This window comes from Scyliorhinus canicula, chromosome 8, assembly GCF_902713615.1.
Source record: "Scyliorhinus canicula chromosome 8, sScyCan1.1, whole genome shotgun sequence".
Classification (NCBI taxonomy): Eukaryota; Metazoa; Chordata; class Chondrichthyes; order Carcharhiniformes; family Scyliorhinidae; genus Scyliorhinus; species Scyliorhinus canicula.
This window is the reverse complement of record NC_052153.1, coordinates 123,558,386-123,580,811: the sequence shown is the minus strand read 5'-3', so window position 1 is coordinate 123,580,811 and position 22,426 is coordinate 123,558,386. Positions and strand designations below refer to the sequence as shown.

The window sequence follows — 22,426 nt, the reverse complement described above, 5'->3', positions numbered from 1 at the left end:
CGTTGGTCCCTTAACTTGGATTTCTTTGCACCAGTTTTACAGTTTCCAGGAAATGGGCACAAAGTGGAGCGTGCACTGGTAAAGCTATAAAAATGCCTTGTTGGTCATACTCTTTCTAGTGGGAATGTGGCATAATTACTATATGTAGAAAATTAAACAGCACCTGAAGCTTTACCTGCCCTGTTAATCAAAGCTGGACAGCTGCAACTGGCTGAGAGGACATATTGTCACAGTAAACAATACTTGCAGCAGGAATGAACATGGTTCCAAACAAAATCATCTGGTACAAGTGCCTCCCATTGTCAATGTGAAATAAGGGCTGTGATTAATGTCACAAAAACACAAGAAATAGGAGCAGGAATAGATGGCAAATTAGCTCTTGAACTTAATCTAACACGTGGTGAATAACAACCGTGGCGTTAGCTGCCATTCTGTCTGTTTCTTGTTTCTGTTTTGCAAAGTCGTCTGACACAATTCTTCCTTATATTCCCACTTCCTCAGCAGAGCACAGATAAATTATGTTGCTTAATTTCATAAAACTACCTGCAGATTGATTTTACAATTGTAGTAGTGGCCTTAATATTGCATTAAGGAGACTTATGGGTTGTTCCAGTAGTAAATCAAAATGCCAACGCATAAAATGTAGCAACCCTCAAGCAACAGAAAAATAGAGCAGGTTGTTTAGCAGGATGTTTCTCAAAGTTTATTATTTTGCTTCCTTACATACCCTCACAAATCAAAGCTGAAGCAGTCTCCCAATAAGTAGCTCTGCTCTGTACTGAGCCAAATAGACGAGGAGGAGTCCATAATTTGATCCATATTTTGAGCTGAGTTAACGTGAGTACAACTCCGAACTGCACAAAACAATGATGGATGCTAGTCAGTCCCAACCCCCTCTCCATTCCATATTCCCACCTTTCCCTCCCATGTCCATAGAGTAGAACCATGGAATCCCTATAGCGCAGAAGGAGGCCATTCGGACCATTGAGTCGGCACTGAGCCTTCAAAAGTGCACCCTACCCAGTCCCAATCCCCTGCCCTATCCCTGTAACCCTGAAGCCCTACCTATTTAGAATTTAGAATTGCCAATCCACCTAATCTGCACATCTTCGCACTGTGGGAGGAAACCGGAGAACCCGGAGGAAACCCACGCAGACACGGGGAAAATGAAGATATTCCAGTCACCTGAGATCGGAATCAAACCTGGGACCCTAGCGCAGTGAGGCAGCAGTGCTAACCACTGTGTCCTCTCCTGCCGATCACCTCCAACCCCCAGATTTGCCTGTGGACATCGCAATGGGGAAATATTGATGAGGTTCTGCTAGGTGACCCATGTTGGGGCTCCTGATGCCTGAAGTATGCCTGAATTTCCTCAAATTGTTCCCATCTGTTGAGACCCGAGGATGAATTTTGATTGTTCCTTGGGACTCCATACCAGTGTGCCAGTGCTACTTCACAAATTTAGGCGCTGGCCTGTGAAAGGGGAGGAGGCTGGCTGGGGTTCAACATTTGTCAATTGGACCTGGAAATGGTAAAGAATGTTTTGAAATGAGTTTAAGGATTGGATGTGTGAGTGGTCGTTGAGATAACGTTCAGGTAAGGGATAATTGGTTTGTGAAATTCAAAACGTAAGTTTGTTTTCCTCTTTTTAGATTTAAATCGATTACTTGTGAAGCATAACATGTTTAAAATGAGCCAAAATGCATTATTTTCAATCTAAAAATGTTAATTTTTCCAGGGAGAATTCTCTTCCACCTTTGTAGAAATGCACCAATCATGTTTTGCCGTTTATTGGTGGATTTTCTCTTCAGGCATTTTTGAATTTATGTTTCTTCCTCCAATACAAATGAAGGAATGGTTCTGTTGAAGTGGTAAAGCCCATGGAACTGTTTGCTTTCACATGTCAGGGCTGTTCTGAGTTGTCAGTCTTTTGGGCTGTGTCAACTTTTAAAGTTGGCGGTCGCGTTTTGATTTTTTATTACATAAAGTAAATGGCTGGGATTTTTCTCAAATCGTTACCATTTGTGCAACATATGACCAGCTCTTCTTCCGGCCAAGATACAACAGCCAAGTAGGAACAATTCCAAGGAAATTCTGACTCTATAAATGCACAAAAACTCTAAGCTAATCAGCTGAGAAAAAAACATTTAAAGAGTTGACTCGTCCACAAGACCCCACAATTCCCCCTTGCCCCCACTCTCTGAACAGGGCCATGCATGAACTGCAAGGAGGTTTAAAAAGGTTTGTGGATGGGTCCAGAGGGAACAAAGAGGATTTTTACCTTGGCCCTGATATCCTGTCTGAGGCCTGTGGCAATGGTGGCAGAAGGAATGGAAATTGCGCAGATTTTCCAGGCCCCATCTCATCACTCATGCAATGGAATGGTGAAGGGTCAGATGGCCATCATCCCTGCTGGACCAGATGAGGGATGGAAGGGCAAGAAATCGAGGCCCGTGCTGTTAGGTGGCGGTAGGCAGTAATCCCCTATCCAATTTCCCTTAGCTTTGCTCTGCTGTGATATCCCAATAAGAGCTACATGAAGAAATACAATCCATAATTTTTGAACTTGATTCTCAGACATGTGTAGCGATGGTGATTTTTTTCCATTATCATAGAATTTACAGTGCAGAAGGAGGCCATTCGGCCCATCGAGTCTGCACTGGCTCTTGGGAAGAGCACCCTACCCAAGGTCAACACCTCCACACTATCCCCATAACCCAGTAACCCCACCCAACACTAAGTGCAATTTTGGACACTAAGGGCAATTTATCATGGCCAATCTACCTAACCTGCACATCTTTGGACTGTGGGAGGAAACCGGAACATCCGGAGGAAACCCACGCACACACGGGGAGGATGTGCAGACTCCGCACAGACAGTGATCCAAGCCGGAATCGAACCTGGGACCCTGGAGCTGTGAAGCAATTATGCTATCCACAATGCTACCATGCTGCTCCAAATCTCTTAGTAATGATTCAGCAGTACTAATAATTGGAAAGTTTCCACTATGGGATTTAGCATTCTCACATAAGTGAAATTTCGCTGCAAACAAATATTTGTGGGATGTTTCATATATTATGAACTGTTTTCCCTTCATTTAAAAAAATCCAATTAAAGGGCAATTTAGCGTAGAAATCCACCTACCCTGCACATCATTGGGCTGTGGGGGTGAGACCTACGCAGGCACGTGGAGAATGTGCAAACTCAACATGGATAGTGACTCAGGGCCGGGATCAAACCAGGGTCCTCGGTGCCGTGAGGCAGCAGTGCTGACCACCGTGCAGCCCTGTTTTCTGTTCATTTGATCTGTTACAGTCTGGAGCATTTTCAAGATGAACTCGTGCCAAACAATTCTACAATAAAATATTAACCCACAGTGATATCATGTACTATTTACCCGTTCATATAGGCAACTGTTGCTCCTGCAACTGGTCCTGTTTCGCAACCCAGAAACAGCAGCATCACATACGTAGCTGTTGACAGCATGTTTACAGTCATTGTCATTTTAATGGCTCCCAGCGGAGTTAGGCTCATTTTCTTCAGCACAAAGCCACCCAGGAAAATTCCAAGGCACACACAAGGAACGGCAGTCACTCCTAATAAAAGAAACACAGCAAATACAATGAACCACACTTGTAAAGTACATAAACCACAGAATAAAATATGTAACCCTGCTGAAATGCATTTTTTGTATTAGCACACAGATTGGGCCCCTGAAGAGCCGTGGATGCCAAATCATCTGATGAAAGCACTGGGATGTATTACCATTACTGACTCTGGTAAACTCACTGGGTCTAAGAAGTTCAAGATTCTTGTAGCCTATATGAATGAGAGCAGGGATTTAAAATGAGCCACCGGACCAGTCTCCCATGGTGTAGGGAGCTATGCAAGGCAAGAGAGGAGACAGTATAGCTAGGGAGATAGATACTGCTCTCTACAATGCCAAATGTGAGAATCCCGAAGGCTGTGTTGTCTGCCCCTTGCGAGGATTAAGGACATCTCGGGACCAGAGAGGAACTTGGAATAGGAGGGGAAGGATGCAGTTGTCATAGTCCACATGAATACGAATGACATCGGTAGAATTGAGGAAGTGGTCTGCAAAGGGAGTTTGAGCAGCTAGAGGCTAAATTAAAAAGCAATACCGCAAGGCTAATAATTTTTAGATTACGATTTGAACCCTGAGAAAATTCGTATAGGGTAAATATGATTACAGACTTAAATATGGTGCTCAAAGATTGATAAGGGAGAAATGGGCTTTCAATTCCTTGGGTACTAGTACCAGCACTGGATAATGAAGGAGCTGTGACAGCCTTCACACTGGGACTAGAGTCTGTCAAATCATATAACTAGGGCTGTAGAAAGGCTTTTAAACTAAATAGTGAGGGGAAGGGTTAATGTGAGGGGAGATTTAGGAAGTTACCAAGAAAGGAAAAGGATAGTGATACAGGGAATGATAATCAGTGTGTGACAGGAAGGGACAGAGCACACAAACATAAGATTGCACCCAGCAAATCGAGTCAGAGGAGGATAAAATAGGTAAACATTAAAGGCTCTTTATCTAAATACACACAGCATTCATAATAAGATGGATGAACTGATAACACAAATTGAAATAAATGATTGGAATATGGTATGATACCATTACAGAATGTGGTTGCAAAGTGACCAAGTCTGGGAACTGAAAATTCAAGCATATTTGAAACTTCAAAAGGACAGGAGGAAAGTGTAAGTCTGTTAATAAAGGATGAGATCACTGCAGCAATGAGAAATGAGCTTGGCTCAGAAGTTCGAGATGTAGAATCAATTTGGATGGAGGCAATTAAATAGGAAAGTAAAGACACTGGTAGGAATAGGTTATCAGTCCTCTTACAGTCGACACACTGTAAGATAGAATATGCACCACAAAGCAACAAGGCTTGTGAGAAAAGAGCTGCAATAATCATGGGTGATTTTAATCTTCATATAGATTGGACAAATCAAATTGGCAAAGGTAGTTTTGAGGATGAGTTCACAGAGTGTCTTCGGCACAGTTTTTCAGACTACCACATTCTGGAAGCAGCCAGAAAAAAACTGTTTTAGACCTTGCAAAGTGTCATGGGACAGAATTAAGTGATGGTCTCAGGGTAAAGAATTCCCTGGACCGGAGCGCTCAGAACATGACAGAATTTGCCATTCAGGTTAAAGTTGAGAATTTGGGGTCTGAAATTAGTGCCTTAAACTGAAAGAAAGGGAAAATTGTTTAAAAGGTACAATAGTAGAAAGGCAGTGGCAGACATTTCAAAAGATCTTTCATAACTGTCAACAAAGATATAGTCCATTAAGAAAGAAAGACTCTCTGAGAAGGATGAACCTGTCTAACTAAGGAAGATATCAAATTGGGGAAAAAAGGTGCAAAATGCTATGATGGTTACTGGTAGTCCAGACAACTGTGAAAATTTTAGAAACCAGCAAAGGATATCTAAAATAATAATAATGAGTGACACATTAGGAAACTAGCAGGAAATAGAAAAACATGAGGATAAAACTGGGGAATTAACAAATGTGAAAATGACAGAGACTTTGAAGAAGTATTTTCTCTCAGTCTTCATGGTAGAGTGCACAAAAAGCATCCCAGTAATAGTAGAAACTTAAGGGGAAAAAGGGAGAGAGGATCAGTACTGGGTCCTCAACTATTTGTAATTGATACAAATGACTTAGATTGAGGGACTGAGCATATAGTAGCCAAATTTGCTGAGGTTACAAAGATCGGTAGGAGAGTAAGTTGTGAGGAGCACACAAAGAGTCTGTAAAAGGATATAGACTGGTAAAATGAGTGGGCAAAATAAATGGCAGAAAACATTTATCTGTGATACTGACATATTTAAAACAGAAGCAGAATATTATTTAATTAGGGAGACTGCAGAATGTTGTGGAATGGGGGACCTAGGTGTCCTTGTACATGAATCACAAAATGTTAGCATGCAGGTAGAATCATAGAATGGTTACAGTTCAGAAGGAGACCTTTTGGCTTTTCATGTCTCTGCTGGTCCTCTGAAGGAGCAATTCACCTAGCTCTATGTCTCTGCCTTTTCCCTGTTCCCCTGAAAATGTTTTCAAACGATGAAGGTACAGCAAGTAATTAGGAAAGCAAAGAGAATGCTGGCCTTTACTGCAAGAGGGATAAAATATAAAAATAGAGAAGTCTTGCTACAAGTGTACAGGACATTGGTGATACCGCATCTATAGTACTACGTAGATTGTGTCCTTACTTAAAGAGGGATGTACTTGCAATGGAAGCAGTTCTGAAAAGGTTCACCATGCTGACTTCTGGGATGAAGGGTTTGGCTCGTGAGGAAAGGTTGAGCAGGTGGGGTTCATTGGAGTTTCGAATGAGAGGCAATCTTATTGAAATGCTGTGAAGCAGCAGCACTAACCACTGACCCACTATGGGTACAGTGGTTAGCACTGCTGCCTTAGATGCCAGAAACCCAGGTTCAATTCCAGCTTTGGGTCACTATCTGTGTGGAGTTTGCATGTTCTCTCTGTGCCTGCGTCGGTTTCCTCTAGATGGTCCGGTTGTCTCCCACAGTCCAAAGATGTGCAGGTTAGGTGGTCTGGCCATGCTAAATTGCCCCTCAGTGTTCAAAAAAGATGTGGAGGTTAGATAAGGGGCTATTGGGATAGGATGTGGAAGTGAGCTTGGGTGAAATGCTCTTTCAGAGGGTCGGTGCAGATTCAATGGGCCGAATGGCCTCCTTCTGCATTGTAGTGATTCTATAAGATACTTCTGTTATTCTTTAATGGGATGTGAGCTCATCGACTGGGCCAGCGTTTAGTGTCCATCCCTAATTGTCCTTGAGGTGGCTGTTAATAGTCAAACAAATTGTTGTGGATCAGGAGTCACATGTAGGCCAACCAGGTGGCAGATTTTCTTCCCTAAAGGACATTAGTGAACCAGATGGGTTTTTACAACAATCAACAATGGCTTCATGGTCATCATTAGATTTTAATTCCAGATGTTTTACTGAATTTAAATTCCACCATTTGCCGTGGTGGGATTCGAATCTGGGTCCCCAGAGCATAACCCTGGGTCTCTGGATTACTAGTCCAACAACGATACTATTACGCCACTGCCTCCCCTGTGGGCTCGCCACTACTCTTAGAGAGCTTGACAGGGTAGCAGCCGGGAGGATGCTTCATCCTCATGGAACGTGGGTCACAGTTTCAGAATAAGCAGCCTCCTATTTAAGATGGCGATAAAGAGGAATTTCCTGCTTCAGGGGGTTATTAGTCTTTGGAATTCCCTATTTCAGTAGAGGTTGGGTCATTGATATATTCAAGGATGAGTTAGACATGTACTGAATGGCAGAGAAAGCTCGATGGACTGATTGGCCTAGACCTGCTCCTATTTCCTATGTTCCTTGTGTTCATATTTAAATAAAAATTATTATATTTGATAAGAATTCTAAGACCGTGATGCACATTTCAAGCTTTGACCAGGGCAGGATCATTATATCGTAACAGTACCTTGGAAAACACTTTGCTGGACTTTATACTCACCCTCCAGTGGGTTTAAAGTCAGTATGGGAATATGGGAACCGCCTTCCCCCTCACACCCAACCTGAGTAATATTTTGCAAGGGTGAGGGAGGCGCAGACTAATCCTGCCGCCGTTATTTTATCAGCAGTGGGGGAAGGCCCATCCCATGCGAAAAGCATAGCAGCTTTAGATGCATGGGCTGGTCTCAAGCAAGGAATAGCGGAAGATCTCCTCAGGTGGCCCCTTGCCTCCGTCGGAGGCATGCCACCGTCCTACTAAGGTCAATCCACCCCCCTCACCGCCCGGCCTCTTGAACCCAATACCGTACCCACCCCAATCACCAAACGTACCCATCAGTCTTGATTCCTCAGGATTCAGGACTGCCTACAGATCTGCCGGTCAATCTGATTGGTCAGCAGCTGTCTGAGGTAGGACTTCCTCCAGAAAAAGGGGTGAATATTTTGCCTTAAATCAATTTAAGCTGCTGTTAGCATGGATGGGCTCCCTTCACCCCATCTTCCCTGGGAATTTTTAGGCAGGAGGATGAGGAATACAACAGCCTGTAACATTCAGCCCTCTGTTATTATAAAACAATGGGTGCAATTTAATGGCCGTGTAACGTCCAGAATGGTTCTGGGCGAGCCAGTCAGATTGCGGGAGAGGCCAAAATAGGAATCAGCGATGAGCGTTGTCCGGTTTCTAATCCATCTGGCCCGCTCCCATTAGAGTGATCTGGAACATGCCCAGACATGGCGAGAAAGCAATTGAAGGACTGCCCATCAAACTATCCCCATTAAACCAGCGGGAGGTCGCGCGGAAGGCAATTAGTACTGGACCACACAAATGTGGACCAGGCGTCACGGCACCTGCGGAGGTCTCCTAGGCCATCAGAGGTCCCTGGTGGTCAGGGATAGGGCGGTGTGGCTTCCTGGCCCTTACTCTTGAATGTGAGCACCATGGCACTTTGGCACTTCAACCCAAGCACTGCCAAGGTGCCCAGGTGGCACTGCAAAGCCGGTGGGAGTACTCCCTGATTGGCAGTGCCAGGGTGGCACAGACAAGGGTCAGGGCCTGAGCGGGGCTGTGCCTATGAAAAGAGGGTGGAGGTAACAGTGCCAAGGAGGCCCGGCCAACCACGCCCACATGTTCTGATCTTGCCCCAGACTTGCTGGGTACTGGACAGCCTTCTTTGAGGCAATGTCCAAAGTGGTGGGAATGAGGGTGGAGTCATGCCCGAAAGTGGCGGTCTTCGGGGTTTCGGACCAGCCAGATCTATTCTTGAGGAGAAGGGCGGACGCCCTGCCTTTGCGTCCCTGATCGCCCGCCGTAGAATCCTGTTTGACTGGCGGTCAGCAGCACCACCCAAAGCTGCAGACTGGCTGTCCGATCTCTCGGAATCTCTCCAAATGGAGAAAATCTAATTCGCCATCCAAGGGTCAGACGCCGGCTTCCACAGAACATGGGACCCATTCACGCAGTTGTTCTGGGACCTGTTTGTGGCCAACGAACAAGCGGAAGAATAGCCAGGTAGCCAAGAATCAGGGGAAAGTAGCCAAAGCATGGGAGGGAGAGATAGACTGGGAGAAGAGGGAGGGAGGGGTGGGGGGGGGGGGGGGGGGGGGGGGGGGCTCAGCTAAACCTAAGAGGAAAGAAAAGCGAACCACAGGAGGAGGGAGGGGGGAGGGAAGAGACAGGGAACAAGAGAGGAGAACCAGGGAGGTGGGAGGGAGGCAGGGAAATGAGAGCCGGAAGGAAGGTACAGGATACAATAACGAACATGGCATCTCCAGGAGTAGGGAATGAGGAGAATAAAGACGAAAGACGGGAGGAACGGCAGAAGCGGAGGTGAGCGCGAGACGGCAGCGAGATCCGTCCGGGAGAAGCAAGCGACAACACCAACACCAAACCCATTCGAGTATTGCCCACTGTAATTGTTTCTCTGGCACCCGAATGTATATTTACCTTCCCAGTCTCCACTGCACCACCCCCCCCACCCCTCCCCCCGGCAAATAGTTGCCTACTTATGTGTTGTAAATAATTTTGCCAGGTGTACAGAGTTGCTGCTGTTGAGCTGGTGCACAATACCCTACCAGTTATTCTATTTTATTTTTTATTATATTTTTTTATTATTCACTATTTTCTTTTCTTTGGTATGTTGGGTGTGCCCTTCTCTTCTATATATGTGTATATATATATATATATATATATATGTCTCTTATCCTGTGTACATAACGGTAAATGTGCTTAGTTCAAAATCCCAATAAAAAACATTTATAAAACAAAAAGGGGGTGGAGGTGGGGTTTGAATGCTGAGGAAGTACAGGGTGGATTTGAAGGGGCCTCTGAAAGATTGGGGAAGGTATAAAAGGTGTGAGTCCTGGAAGGGGGTGGCCCGAAAGGGGAGTGGGAAGGCCTAAAAAGAGGAGGCCCGAGGGATCCCATAGCAGGTGTCATCACTTGGGGGGTGTGAAAATGTGCCCACGTGTGTAAGGGATGACATTTCCCGGTGGGTGGGGACTGTAGGGGACCTGTAAAGTCACTTAGAGATAGGGCACCTTTCAAAATGGCGGCCCAATTTCTGGGGAGCTGGTCTAGCTAGCGAGTTCAGTTCCCAAGTGGTGAAAATAATTCTAAGGATGGGATTTACCGACCAACCCGTGTTTTTTGCTGGTGGAGGTGGCCCGCCAGCGGGATTTACCGACCTGCTGTTCTCAATGGGATTTCCAGGTGACTACACCCCTTGTCATCGGAAAACCCATGCACCAGCATGCAGCCGGAATATCCCGCTGACGTCAACAGCCAGTAGATCGCACCCTAAGTGTGGACTAAACCAGTGAGAAACTCCCTCGGGCCCAAAAAAGTGACTAAGTGTCGTTAGATAGCAGTGGGGAACTCGCCAACAGAGGGATACTCAAAACCCACTTCAAATGACAGTTAGAAACTTTTCCGTGAGATTACACCATAAGACCAGAAGACATAAGAGTGGAAGTAAGGCCATTCGGCCCATCGAGTCCACTCCGCCATTCAATCATGGCTGATGGGCATTTCAACTCCACCTACCAGCATTCTCCCCGTAGCCCTTAATTCCTCGCGACATCAAGAATTTATCTATCTCTGCCTTGAAGCCATTTAGCGTCCCGGCCTCCACTGCACTCCGCGGCAATGAATTCCACAGGCCCACCACTCTCTGGCTGAAGAAATGTCTCCGCATTTCTGTTCTGAATTTACCCCCTCTAATTCTAAGGCTGTGCCCACGGGTCCTCGTCTCCTCGCCTAACGGAAACAGTTTCTTTGCGTCCACCCTTTCTAAGCCATGTATTATCTTGTAAGTTTCTATTAGATCTCCCCTTAACCTTCTAAACTCCAATGAATACAATCCCAGGATCCTCAGCCGTTCATCATATGTTAGACCCGCCATTCCAGGGATCATCCGTGTGAATCTCCGCTGGACACGCTCCAGTGCCAGTATGTCCTTCCTGAGATGTGGGGCCCAAAACTGGACACAGTACTCCAAATGGGGCCTAACCAGAGCCTTATAAAGGCTCAGTAGCACATCGCTGCTTTTATATTCCAACCCTCTTGAGATAAATGACAACATTGCATTCGCTTTCTTAATCACAGATTCAACCTGCATGTTTACCTTTAGGGAATCCTCGACTAGCACTCCCAGATCCCTTTGTACTTTGGCATTATGAATTTTCTCACCGTTTAGAAAGTAGTCTATGCTTGGATTCTTTTTTCCAAAGTGCAAGACCTCACATTTTCTCACGTTGAATTGCATCAGCCATTTCCTGCACCACTCTCCCAAACTGTCTAGATCCTTCTGCAGCCTCCCCACTTCCTCAGCACTACCTGCCTGACCACCTAACTTCGTATCATCGGCAAACTTCGCTAGAATGCCCCCAGTCCCTTCATCCAGATCATTAATATATATGGTGAACAGCTGCGGCCCCAACACTGAACCCTGTGGGACACCGCTGGTCACCGGCTGCCATTCCGAAAAAGAACCTTTTATCCCAACTCTCTGCCTTCTGTCAGACAGCCAATCCTCAACCCAGGCCAGTAGCTCACCTCGAACACCATGGGCCCTCACCTTACTCAGCAGCCTCCTGTGTGGCACCTTATCAAAGGCCTTTTGGAAATCCAGATAGACCACGTCCACTGGGTTTCCCTGGTCTAACCTACTTGTCACCTCCTCAAAGAATTCTAACAGGTTCGTCAGGCACGACCTCCCCTTACTAAATCCATGTTGACTTGTTCTAATCCGACCCTGCTCTTCCAAGAATTTAGAAATCTCATCCTTAACGATCGATTCTAGAATTTTACCAACAACTTTGGTAAAATTAGGCTAATTAGGCTAATTGGCCTATAATTGTCCATCTTTTGTCTTGATCCTTTCTTGAACAAGGGGGTTACAACAGCGATCTTCCAATCGTCCGGGACTTTCCCTGACTCCAGTGATTTTTGAAAGATCTCAACCAATGCTTCCGCTATTTCTTCAGCCACCTCTCTCAGAACTCTAGGGTGTAGCCCATCGGGGCCAGGAGATTTGTAAATTTTAAGACCTTTTAGCTTTTTTAGCACCATCTCTTTTGTAATGGCAACCATACTCAACTCAGCCCCCTGACCCTCTATAATTTTTGGGATATTACTCATGTCTTCCACTGTGAAGACAGACGCAAAGTACTTATTAAGTTCTCCAGCCATTTCATCGTCTCCCATCACTAGCCTTCCGGAATCAGTTTGAATTGGCCCAATGTCTACTTTGGCCTGTCGTTTGTTTCTTATGTATTGAAAGAAACTTTTACTATCATTTCTTATATTACTGGCTAGCCTGCCTTCATATTTGATCCTCTCCTTCCTTATTTGTCTCTTTGTTAACCTCTGTTTGTTTTTGTAGCCTTCCCAATCTTCTGATTTCCCAGTGCTTTTGGCCACTTTATAGGATCTCTCTTTTTCTTTGATACATTTCCTGACCTCCTTTGTCAGCCATGGCTGTCTAATCCCTCCCCGGATAATCTTTCTTTTCTTGGGGATGAACCTCTGTACAGTGTCCTCAATTATGCATACAAACTCCTGCCATTTTTGCTCTACTGTCTTCCCCACTAGGGTCTGCTTCCAGTCGATTTTCGCCAGTTCCTCTCTCATGCCCTCGTAATTACCTTTATTTAACTGTAACACCATTACATCCGATTTTGCCTTCTCTCTTTCAAACTGCAGATTGTGTCAACATAACTAGAGTACACCACCCTTTAGAAAAATGCTTCTCTGCATTTTTGCTTTTTGGAATAGTTTAACCCACAGATTTAAAAGCTGAAATGTAGATATTCTGCTGCAGGGACTCAAAGGAATATTTTCAGCTGCAGTCTTGGGTTAAAATAACGTGATACTCAACATTCCAGAGCTGGAGACTGGCACTAATCATTTCATCTGAAACTGTCATAAATTATAGCTGCTCACCCCAGACCTGTCTGCACAAATTAAACTGCTGCAAGTGGCTTTTATAGCCAACGGCTAGTTAATATGAGATAGATTCTAATTCATTTTGAATGACATTGCAAAAGTGTTTCCTAATTAGAAAATATGCTAATCTAAGATTTGCTTTGGTGATGCTTCATCAGAATCAAATGAGATATGGAAAATTAAAGTGTAACATCACATTTTTGGGTGACAAGGCTCTAAACTGTGAAACTCACAGATCCCCAAACACAATGTGTTTTGAAACACAATGGGGTCAAATTTACAAGGGGGGTCATTTGGAAACAGGTTGAAAATTTATCTCGCCCAACCCTGTCTAGGGTTAAATTTTGGGGATGGAAATACTTTGCATGCTATTTGTACTCATTACAGCCTTTATCGAAACATGGACAAAAAAGCTGCATTCAAGAGATAATCTGAGAATTACTGCCCTTGATGTCAAGGCAGCATTTGGCCAAGTGTGGCATCATGAATCCCCAGCAAAATTTGAGCCAAAGGGAATTAGGGCTGTGAGGGCGAATTCACCACTGGCTGGAGCATACCCTTGCACAAATGTTGTGTTCGTTGGAGATCTCAGGCCCGGGACATTTTTGCCAGAGTTCTTTGGGTAATTTTCTAAGCCCCCTCATCTTCAACTGTTTCATCAATGATTTTCCCTCCACCAGTAATGGGGATGTTCATTGATAATTGCACAGTGTTCATATACTGGAGCAGTCTATGTCCATATATAGCCAGACCTTGCTGGTAAGTGGCGAGTATTATTTGTGCCACATAAGTGCGAGGCAATGACCAACACTAACAAGAAAGCCATCTTCCCTTGACATTCAAGGGCATTACCATCACTGAATTCCCCCACCATTAACATCTTGGGGATTACCATAGATCAAGCCATATAAATGCTGTGGCTACAAGACGGGGTTAGAGGTTCGGTATTCTGCAGCAAACAACTGACCTCCAGACCCCCAATGCCTGTCCTACATCTACAAGGTACAAGTCAGTAGTGCAATGGAATACTCTCCACTTGTCTGAATGAGTACAGCTCCACCAACACTCAAGAAGTCCAATATCATCGAGGATAAAACAGCCTGCTTGATGAGCAGCCCATCTACCACTTTAAGTATTCACTTTCCCGCACAGTCGCAGCAGTTTTTACCAACTACAAGATGCACTGCAGCAACTGAACAAGGCTTCTTCAAGAATACCTTCCAAACCCAGGATCTCTACCACTTACAAGGATAAGGGCAGTAGTGTAGGCACAACTCCAACACTCCTCCAAGTCACTCGTCATCCTGACTAGGAACTATATCGCCCTTCCCTTCAGTTACTGGGTCAATAACCTGCAACTTCCTTCCTCACATGACCCACATTGGATCGATTGCACTGTTCAAGGAGGTGGCTCACCATTGCCTTCTCAAGGGCAGCTGGGTATGGGCAACAAATGCTGACCTTGCTAGTAAAGCTCACACACATGAAAGAATAAAAAGAGTGCCCCTGTAATTTCTGGCAACTGAGTCAGAGATTTGGCAACAGCAACTGCGTACACCCAAAGATTGCAAAAACTGGCGTATTCTTTTGTTCCATAGGGAATCTGCAGACTTTTAACTAGCAATGTTGGATGTCAAGACTAAATAAACATCTCTTACAACCAATGTTGATACAGATATAAATACTTTATGTGATGTCATTTGCATGTGCTAGCACATTTATGAGTTATTCATTATGCACTCACTCCAAAATCAACAGAAAATTGTGAAATATGATTAGGTGTCACCTTAAGTTCCATTCCTTGCAACGCAACATTGAATATAACATTGTTAGTGCAAAAAGATTAAGGAAATTGACAATTCCAGTGTCGTATCAGCATGCAAATTCTGAGGATGTGCAAGTAAAAATGCATTTTGTTCCAATTTCCCTGCAGTTCCAAAATAATTTCAGAGCGCATCTAAATGTGCAATTTCTTTAAAGAGGCATATTGCATAAATATTAAAGCTACCTGTTTTAACTCTTAATAACGTTTTTCAGAAAACAAATAATCTTGTCAAAAGATGCAGGGTTAGAAACCGGTATGCATTTCACTCACTTTTCAGGACACAAGAGATCAATGTCGAGGACTCAATATTTAGGCTGCTGCTAAACCAGAAGTAATGCTTTCAGGCATCCCTGACAGTTACCTGGAAGCATTGTTGACTGAATTTAAATGTGAAAAGGACCCTTTTGCAATTTGGAGCCAAATTCTATCTGCACTTGCTTCTACAGGAAGAACAGACTGCGGGATTCTCCGTCGGTGGGATCCTCCGCTTTGCCTGCAGAGTATCCACGTCCCCGGGTTTCCTGACAGCGTGCAGTGGCCATAATGGGAAACCCCATTCGCCGGCTGCAGGAACGGAGAATTCCACTGCCAGCGAGGGCGCGCCACACCAGAAAGTGTTCTTATTGAATTACCGTACAGGCTCAAGGGGCTGAGTGACCTCCTCCTGCTCCTAGTTTATAAGTTTGTATATTCATAGAACATAGAGAAACACAGCACAGAACAGGCCCTTCGGCCCACGATGTTGTGCCGAACTTTTGTCCTAGTTTAATCATAGTGTCCAAATTTCTATGATAATCTAAGGCCAATTTATCATGGCCAATCCACCCAACCTGCACATCTTTGGACTGTGGGAGGAAACCGGAGCACCCGGAGGAAACCCACGCAAACACAGGGAGGATGTGCAGACTCCACACAGACAGTGACCCAAGCCACAACCGAACTGGGACCCTGGAGCTGTGAAGCAATTGTGCTATCCAAAATGCTACCATGCTGCCCTTAAGAACAAATTAATCTACACTCCATTATTCTATCATAATCCATGTCCCTATCCAATAGCCGCTTGAAGGTCCCTAATGTTTCCGACTCAACTACTTCCGCAGGCAATGCATTCCATGCCCCCACTACTCTCTGGGTAATGAACCTCCTCTGACATCCCCCCATATCTTCCACCATTCACCTTAAATTTATGTCCCCTTGTAATGGTTTGTTCCACCCGGGGAAAAAGTCTCTGACTGTCTACTCTATCTATTCCCCTGATCATCTTATAAACCTCTATCAAGTCGCCCCTCATCCTTCTCCGTTCTAATGAGAAAAGGCCGAGCACCCTCAATTTCCTTGTAAGACCTACTCTCCATTCCAGGCAACATCTCCTTGCACCTTTTCCAAAGCTTCCACATCCTTCCTAAAATGAGGTGACCAGAACTGCACACAGTACTCCAAATGTGGCCTTACCAAGGTTTTGTACAGCTGCTTCATCACCTCACGGCTCTTAAACTCAATCTCTCTGTTAATGAACGCTAGCATACCATAGGCCTTCTTCACAGCTCTATCCACTTGAGTGGCAACTTTCAAAGATCTATGAACATAGACCCCAAGATCTCTCTGCTCCTCTACATTACCAAGAACCCTGCCGTTAACCCTGTATTCCACATTCATATTTGTCCTTCCAAAATGGACAACCTCACACTTGTCAGGGTTAAACTCCATCTGCCACTTCTCAGCCAGGCTCTGCATCCTATCTATGTCTCTTTGAAGCCGACAACAGCCCTCCTCACTATCTACAACTCCACCAATCTTCGTATCGTCTGCAAATTTACTGACCCACTCTTCAACTCCGTCATCCAAGTCATTAATGAAAATCACAAACAGCTGAGGACCCAGAACTGATCCCTGCGATACACCACTGGTAACTGGGCTCCAGGCTGAATATTTGCCATCCATCACCATTCTCTGACTTCTATTGGTTAGCCAGTTCATTATCTAACTGGCCAAATTTCCCACTATCCCATGCCTCCTTACTTTCTGCATAAGCCTACCATAGGGAACCTTATCAAATGCCTTACTAAAATCCATGTACACTACATCCACTGCTTTACCTTCATCCACATGCTTGGTCACCTCCTCAAAGAAGTCAATAAGACTTGTAAGGCAAGACCTACCCCTCACAAATCCGAGCTGACTATCCCTAATCAAGCAGTGTCTTTCCAGATGCTCAGAAATTCTATCCCTCAGTACCCTTTCCAGTACTTTGCTTACCACCGAAGTAAGACTAACTGGCCTGTAATTCCCAGGGTTATCCCTATTCCCTTTTTTGAACAGGGGCACGGCATTCGCCACTCTCCAATCCCTGGCACCACCCCTGTTGACAGTGAGGATGAAAAGATCATTGCCAACGGCTCTGCAATTTCATTTCTTGCTTCCCATAGAATCCTTGGATATATCCCGTCAGGCCCGGGGGACTTGTCTATCCTCAAGTTTTTCAAAACGCCCAACGCATCTTTCTTCCTAACAAGTATCTCCTCGAGCTTATCAGTCTGTTTCATACTGTCCTCTCCAACTATATGGCCCCTCTCGTTTGTAAATACTGAAGAAAAGTACTCGTTCAAGACCTCTCCTATCTCTTCAGACTCAATACACAATCTCCCGCTACTGTCCTTGATCGGACCTACCCTCGTTCTAGTCATTCTCATATTTCTCACATATGTGTAAAAGGCCTTGGGGTTTTCCTTGATCCTACCTGCCAAAGATTTTTCATGCCCTCTCTTAGCTCTCCTAATCCCTTTCTTCAGTTCCCTCCTGGCTATCTTGTATCCCTCCAGTGCCCCGTCTGAACCTTGTTTCCTCAGCCTTACTTAAGTCTCCTTCTTCCTCTTAACAAGGCATTCAACCTCTCTTGTCAACCATGTTTCCTCAGTTGACCATCTCTTCCCTGCCTGACAGGAACATACATATCAAAGACACGTAGTACCTGTTCCTTGAACAAGTTCCACATTTCACTTGTGTCCTTCCCTGACAGCCTATGTTCCCAACTTATGCACATCAATTCTTGTCCGACAGCATTGTATTTACCCTTCCCCCAATTATAAACCTTACCCTGTTGCACGCACTTATCCCTCTCCATTACTAAAGTGAAAATCACAGAATTGTGGTCACTACCTCCAAAATGCTCCCCCACTAACAAATCTATCACCTGCCCTGGTTTATTACCAAGTACCAAATCTAATATGGCCTCCCCTCTGGTCGGACAATCTACATACTGTGTTAGAAAAGCTTCCTGGACACAGTGCACAATCATTCATATATGAATGTACGGTGAAATTTGAATTCAATAAAAATCTGGAATGAAAAAGTCTCATGATTACCATGAAACCATTGTCAATTGTTGTAAAAAGCCATCTGGTTCACTAATGTCCGTTAGGGAAGGAAATCTGCCATCCTTACCTGGTCTGGTCTACATGTGACTCCAGACCCACAGCAATGTGGATGACTCTTAACTGCCCCCTCAAGGGCAATTAGGGATAGGCAATAAATGCTGGCTCAGCCAGTGACATCCACGTCCCATGAACAAATTAAAAAAAAATGCATTGCCTCACACTTCTCTGAAGTGAATTGCATTCACCACTTTTCTGGCCACATGACCACTCCATTGATATTGTTCTGTAGTCTTCAATCATCCTCATCACTGTCAACCACATGGCCAACTTCTATGCCATACAAAAACTTCTGAATTACATTTAAGACTAAATCATTGATAAATACCACAGAAAATCTCATACAGGCCCTGCAAAACCCTCATGGAAACAGCGTTCCAGTCACAAAAACACCTACTGATCATTACCCTTTGTTTGTTGCCATTGAGCCAATTTTGTACCCAATGTGCCTGTCATGTGAGCGTACCTTTAAGAAATGGTGTTTAAGAAATGTACCTTTAAGAAATGGGTGTTTATCAGTGATCTCAGAGTGTGGGTGGAGCTGGGCTGTCTGTCAGCTTTTTACTTTGGTTTTAGGCTGTTTGCTGCAGGATGTGTTTTAGTTTCGTTTTCAGTATTGGAGCTGAAGCCAGATAAAGCAGGTGCACTGTTGATCTCTCTGCCATGAAAAGACTATCTCTTGATCATTTGGTGAATTCAGAATTATAAATGTTTTCAGAAGTGAATGTAAACCTGATATGCTTCTGTTAAAAGGTGTTTCCTTTGTCTTCTGGATGTTGTTTGGGAAGTTATTAAGGAATACTTAGTGTTGTATTCTATGGGGGTTGTATTTGAATTGATGATTGCTAAGATGTTCACTGTATGTTTTAAAAAGATTAACTTGAGTTCATAGAATAAAAATTGTTTGCTTTAGAAAATACATTTCCATTTCTGCTGTACCACACCTGTAGAATGGGCTGTGTACTCCCCATACCACAATCTATTAAAAGTTGTGGGTCAGGTGAACTCCATGATACACTTTGGGGTTCTCTAAACTCTGGCCCATAAGAGTGCCACCTTCTTTTGAAGCCAATAGGCTATTACATTTTGGACAACTCTGCCATGTGGGATCATGTCAATAGCCTTGCGAAAATCCGAGTAGACGACATCAAACATACCCTTCATGACCATTCTTGTTACCTCCTCAACAAATTAAATCAAGTTTGTCAGACAGTTGCTTAACAAATCAAGTGTCAAGTGTCCCTTGGCTGAGGTCTCTGGGGATTGCAGCACTGATAGAAATATAAGCCAGAACCTGAGAAGAAGGGACAGATTTGAGAAAATACTGCACATTAATTCCATTTTTGAATGGATTGTGTAACTTGTCTGACATGTGAGCACTTTTGTCTTTTTTGTTTCCACTCCTTTGAGTTCCTATTTCCGTCTCATCATTAAAAGCTAGATTGGAAACAGTGCGACATGAGATTCTTGCAGGTCACTGAGTAGCCTTTGATCTCTGTGATAAGAGCATGAATGTTTGTCTTCTTGACTGCAACATTTAAATGTTGCCCGTGATCTGAGTAGGATTGCATGGGGTTTTTAAAACTCATTAGCAGGAGTTTGTGTAATGTAGAGAACGAGCAATTAGCAAACCCTTTTGAGCCTATCAGAGCATATCCCATTGGTATCCAAAATGTTCCAGGGTAACCTTCAACTGCATTTCAAATAACCCCACTGTTTCTACCTGTTACCCACCCCAACAGAATGCTCTTAACACTTATTAAGAAACTATCCTTAACATCTGTTTTGAAATGTACTTGATATTAATTTAAATGCATACCATCGTCCCTGTTCACCTGTTTATTTGGAAGCATTATTATTAAGTTACTGTATGCATACTATTTAATATTGTCAGTGACGGTATGCCTGAACTATTTTCTTTCCACATAGTAGTAGTGTTCAAGCAACCCCAAACGTTCCTCACAGATTTTTTGCTTCACAGTTGAATTTTTCTGATTTTGCTCTCCTGGAACATATCCATACCAGCCAGGAGCACATATTTGGAAATTCAGCAAAGTATTCCTCCTCAAAGATACAGTAGATAATAAAGAAAGTGACTGGAATGTTGGCATTTATAGTTAATGGAATAGAGCATAAAGGTAAGGAAGTGCTGTTGCAACTGTACAAGGCATTGGTGAGACCTCACCTGGAGTATTGTGCACAGTTGTGTGGTCTCCTTATTTGAGGAAGGATGTAGTGGCATTGGAGGCGGTTCAGGGGAGATTCGCTGGACTGATTTCAAATGAGGGGTTTGTCTTACGAAGAGAGATCGAGCAGCTTAGGCCTCTAGAGTTTAGGAGAATGAGGAGAGATCAAATTGAGGTATATAGGATGATAAATGATATGGATGACATAGACGTGGAGCAGATGCTTGCTCTTGTGGGGTAGAATGATCTCAGGGTAAGGGATAGCTAATTGAAAACAGATTTGAGGAAAAACTACTTCTTCCGAAGGGTTGTGAATATGTGAAATTCGCTACCCAGAGTGCGGTGGATGCTGGAACAGTAAGTAAATTTAAGGAGGAGTTAGACAGATTTTTAATTAGTAATAGGTTAAAGGGCTGCTGAGAAAAGGCAGGACGGTGGAATTGAGGCCATGATGAGATCAGCCGTGATAATATTGAACAGTGGAGCAGGCTCGAGAGGCTAAAATGTCTGCTCCTGCTCCTAGTTCTTAAGTTCGAAGAAATAACTATTCTATCTAATTCCATCTTCCAGCTCTTGGTCTGTATCCCTGTCGGTAACAGCACCTCAAACACAAATCTGGTGTTCTTGATTAATAAGGGGATTTCTTGATTAATAAGGGGATCAGGGGTTATGGAGAGAAGGCAGTAGAATGGGGATGAGGAATATATCAGCCATGATCGAATGGTGGAGCAGACTCGATGAGCTAAATAGGCGAATTCTGCTCCTATATCTTATGATCACAGTCAATTGAAAATCAGGGTTTGTGTGTACTCAATATATCAGCTTGTGGTCCTGGTGGGCAGAGTTCCATATCAGGACCGCTAGATGAGGTGATAAATCCCATCTGACTTCTTGGGTTGCGCAAAAGATTCCATGGAACTATTTTAAAGAAGAGCCAAGGCACTCCACCCACTAGCTATCTCTCAATCAGCATCACCAAAACCAATATCTGGGCCATTATTACATTGCTGTTCGTGGAAAATTCCAAGATTATCTTTTTTTTAGGGGATTGTTGTTGTGGCATTTTCACGCACCTATCCTAATGCGTGTTTAAAGCAAGCCCAGGATAGCTGTTGAACAGGGTGGGAATTGAGTTCTTGAAATATTGGGCAGAATTGTCTATTTGGGAGAATAAGGGTGCGATTTAATGGGCGGGATTCTCCCCCACCTGGCGGGCTGGGCCGTACCGACGCCGAGGAGTGATGTGAACCACTCCGACATCGGGCTGCCCGGAAGGTGCGGAATCCTCCGCACTTTCAGGGGCTAGGCCGGCGGCATCGGTGTTGGCACTGTGCCAGTCGGCCCAGGAGGGTTTGGTGCCACGCCAACTGCCGCCAAAGGGCCTCCGCCAGCCGGCGCAAGTTGGTGCATGCACGGGAGCGCCAGCGGGAGCGCCACCGGTACGCCAGCGGGACTGGCCAAAAATGGGCGGCTGCTTGGCCCATCGTGGGGCGGAGAATCGATTCCCGCCCCCACCAAAACCTCAGTGCCAGAGTATTCGGCAGCCAGCGTCGGCGCAGTGGGGTGGGATTCACGACCAGCCCGGCGATTCTCTGACCCTCTCGCCCAATATAACATTTTTATGTCAGGTTTCAAGTGCGTTTAGCAACATCACTTTGTCATTTTTTTGGCCTCATGGAGTTTCTCTCCAGTGAGGCTGCACTTATAGAGGTTTCCTGACTCCTCGCAGACCGGGGCACCATTTTGGAAGGCTGCTCCGGTCTTTCCTCCGCCCCTTTCAGGCCTTCCCTCCATTTTCAACGACACCCCTTTCCCCCCCAAAACCTTGGGGAGGCACCCCGGGAACATGCCCTCCACCGAGCAAGGCCCCCCCGCCCACCAGCCCAATCTCTGGCAGTGCCAACCTTGCACCCAGGAACTGTGGCACAGCCATCCTGAATGCCACACAGTGCCCCTGCCAGGGTGGCAGTGCCATCCTGGCACACTCGCAGTGTCAGGCTGGA

General features: G+C 44.7%; 1 protein-coding gene across 1 annotated transcript in view; it reads right to left on the bottom strand.

Annotated features, from left to right (window-relative positions):
- The window catches only part of LOC119970486 (solute carrier organic anion transporter family member 3A1-like), a 427,206-nt gene that overhangs the window by 33,286 nt on the left and 371,494 nt on the right, over window positions 1-22,426 (bottom strand). Inside the window, exon 6 of the mRNA XM_038805186.1 lies at window positions 3,398-3,596. Coding sequence (XP_038661114.1) covers window positions 3,398-3,596 — 199 coding nt within the window. The remainder of the gene's footprint in view (window positions 1-3,397; window positions 3,597-22,426) is intronic.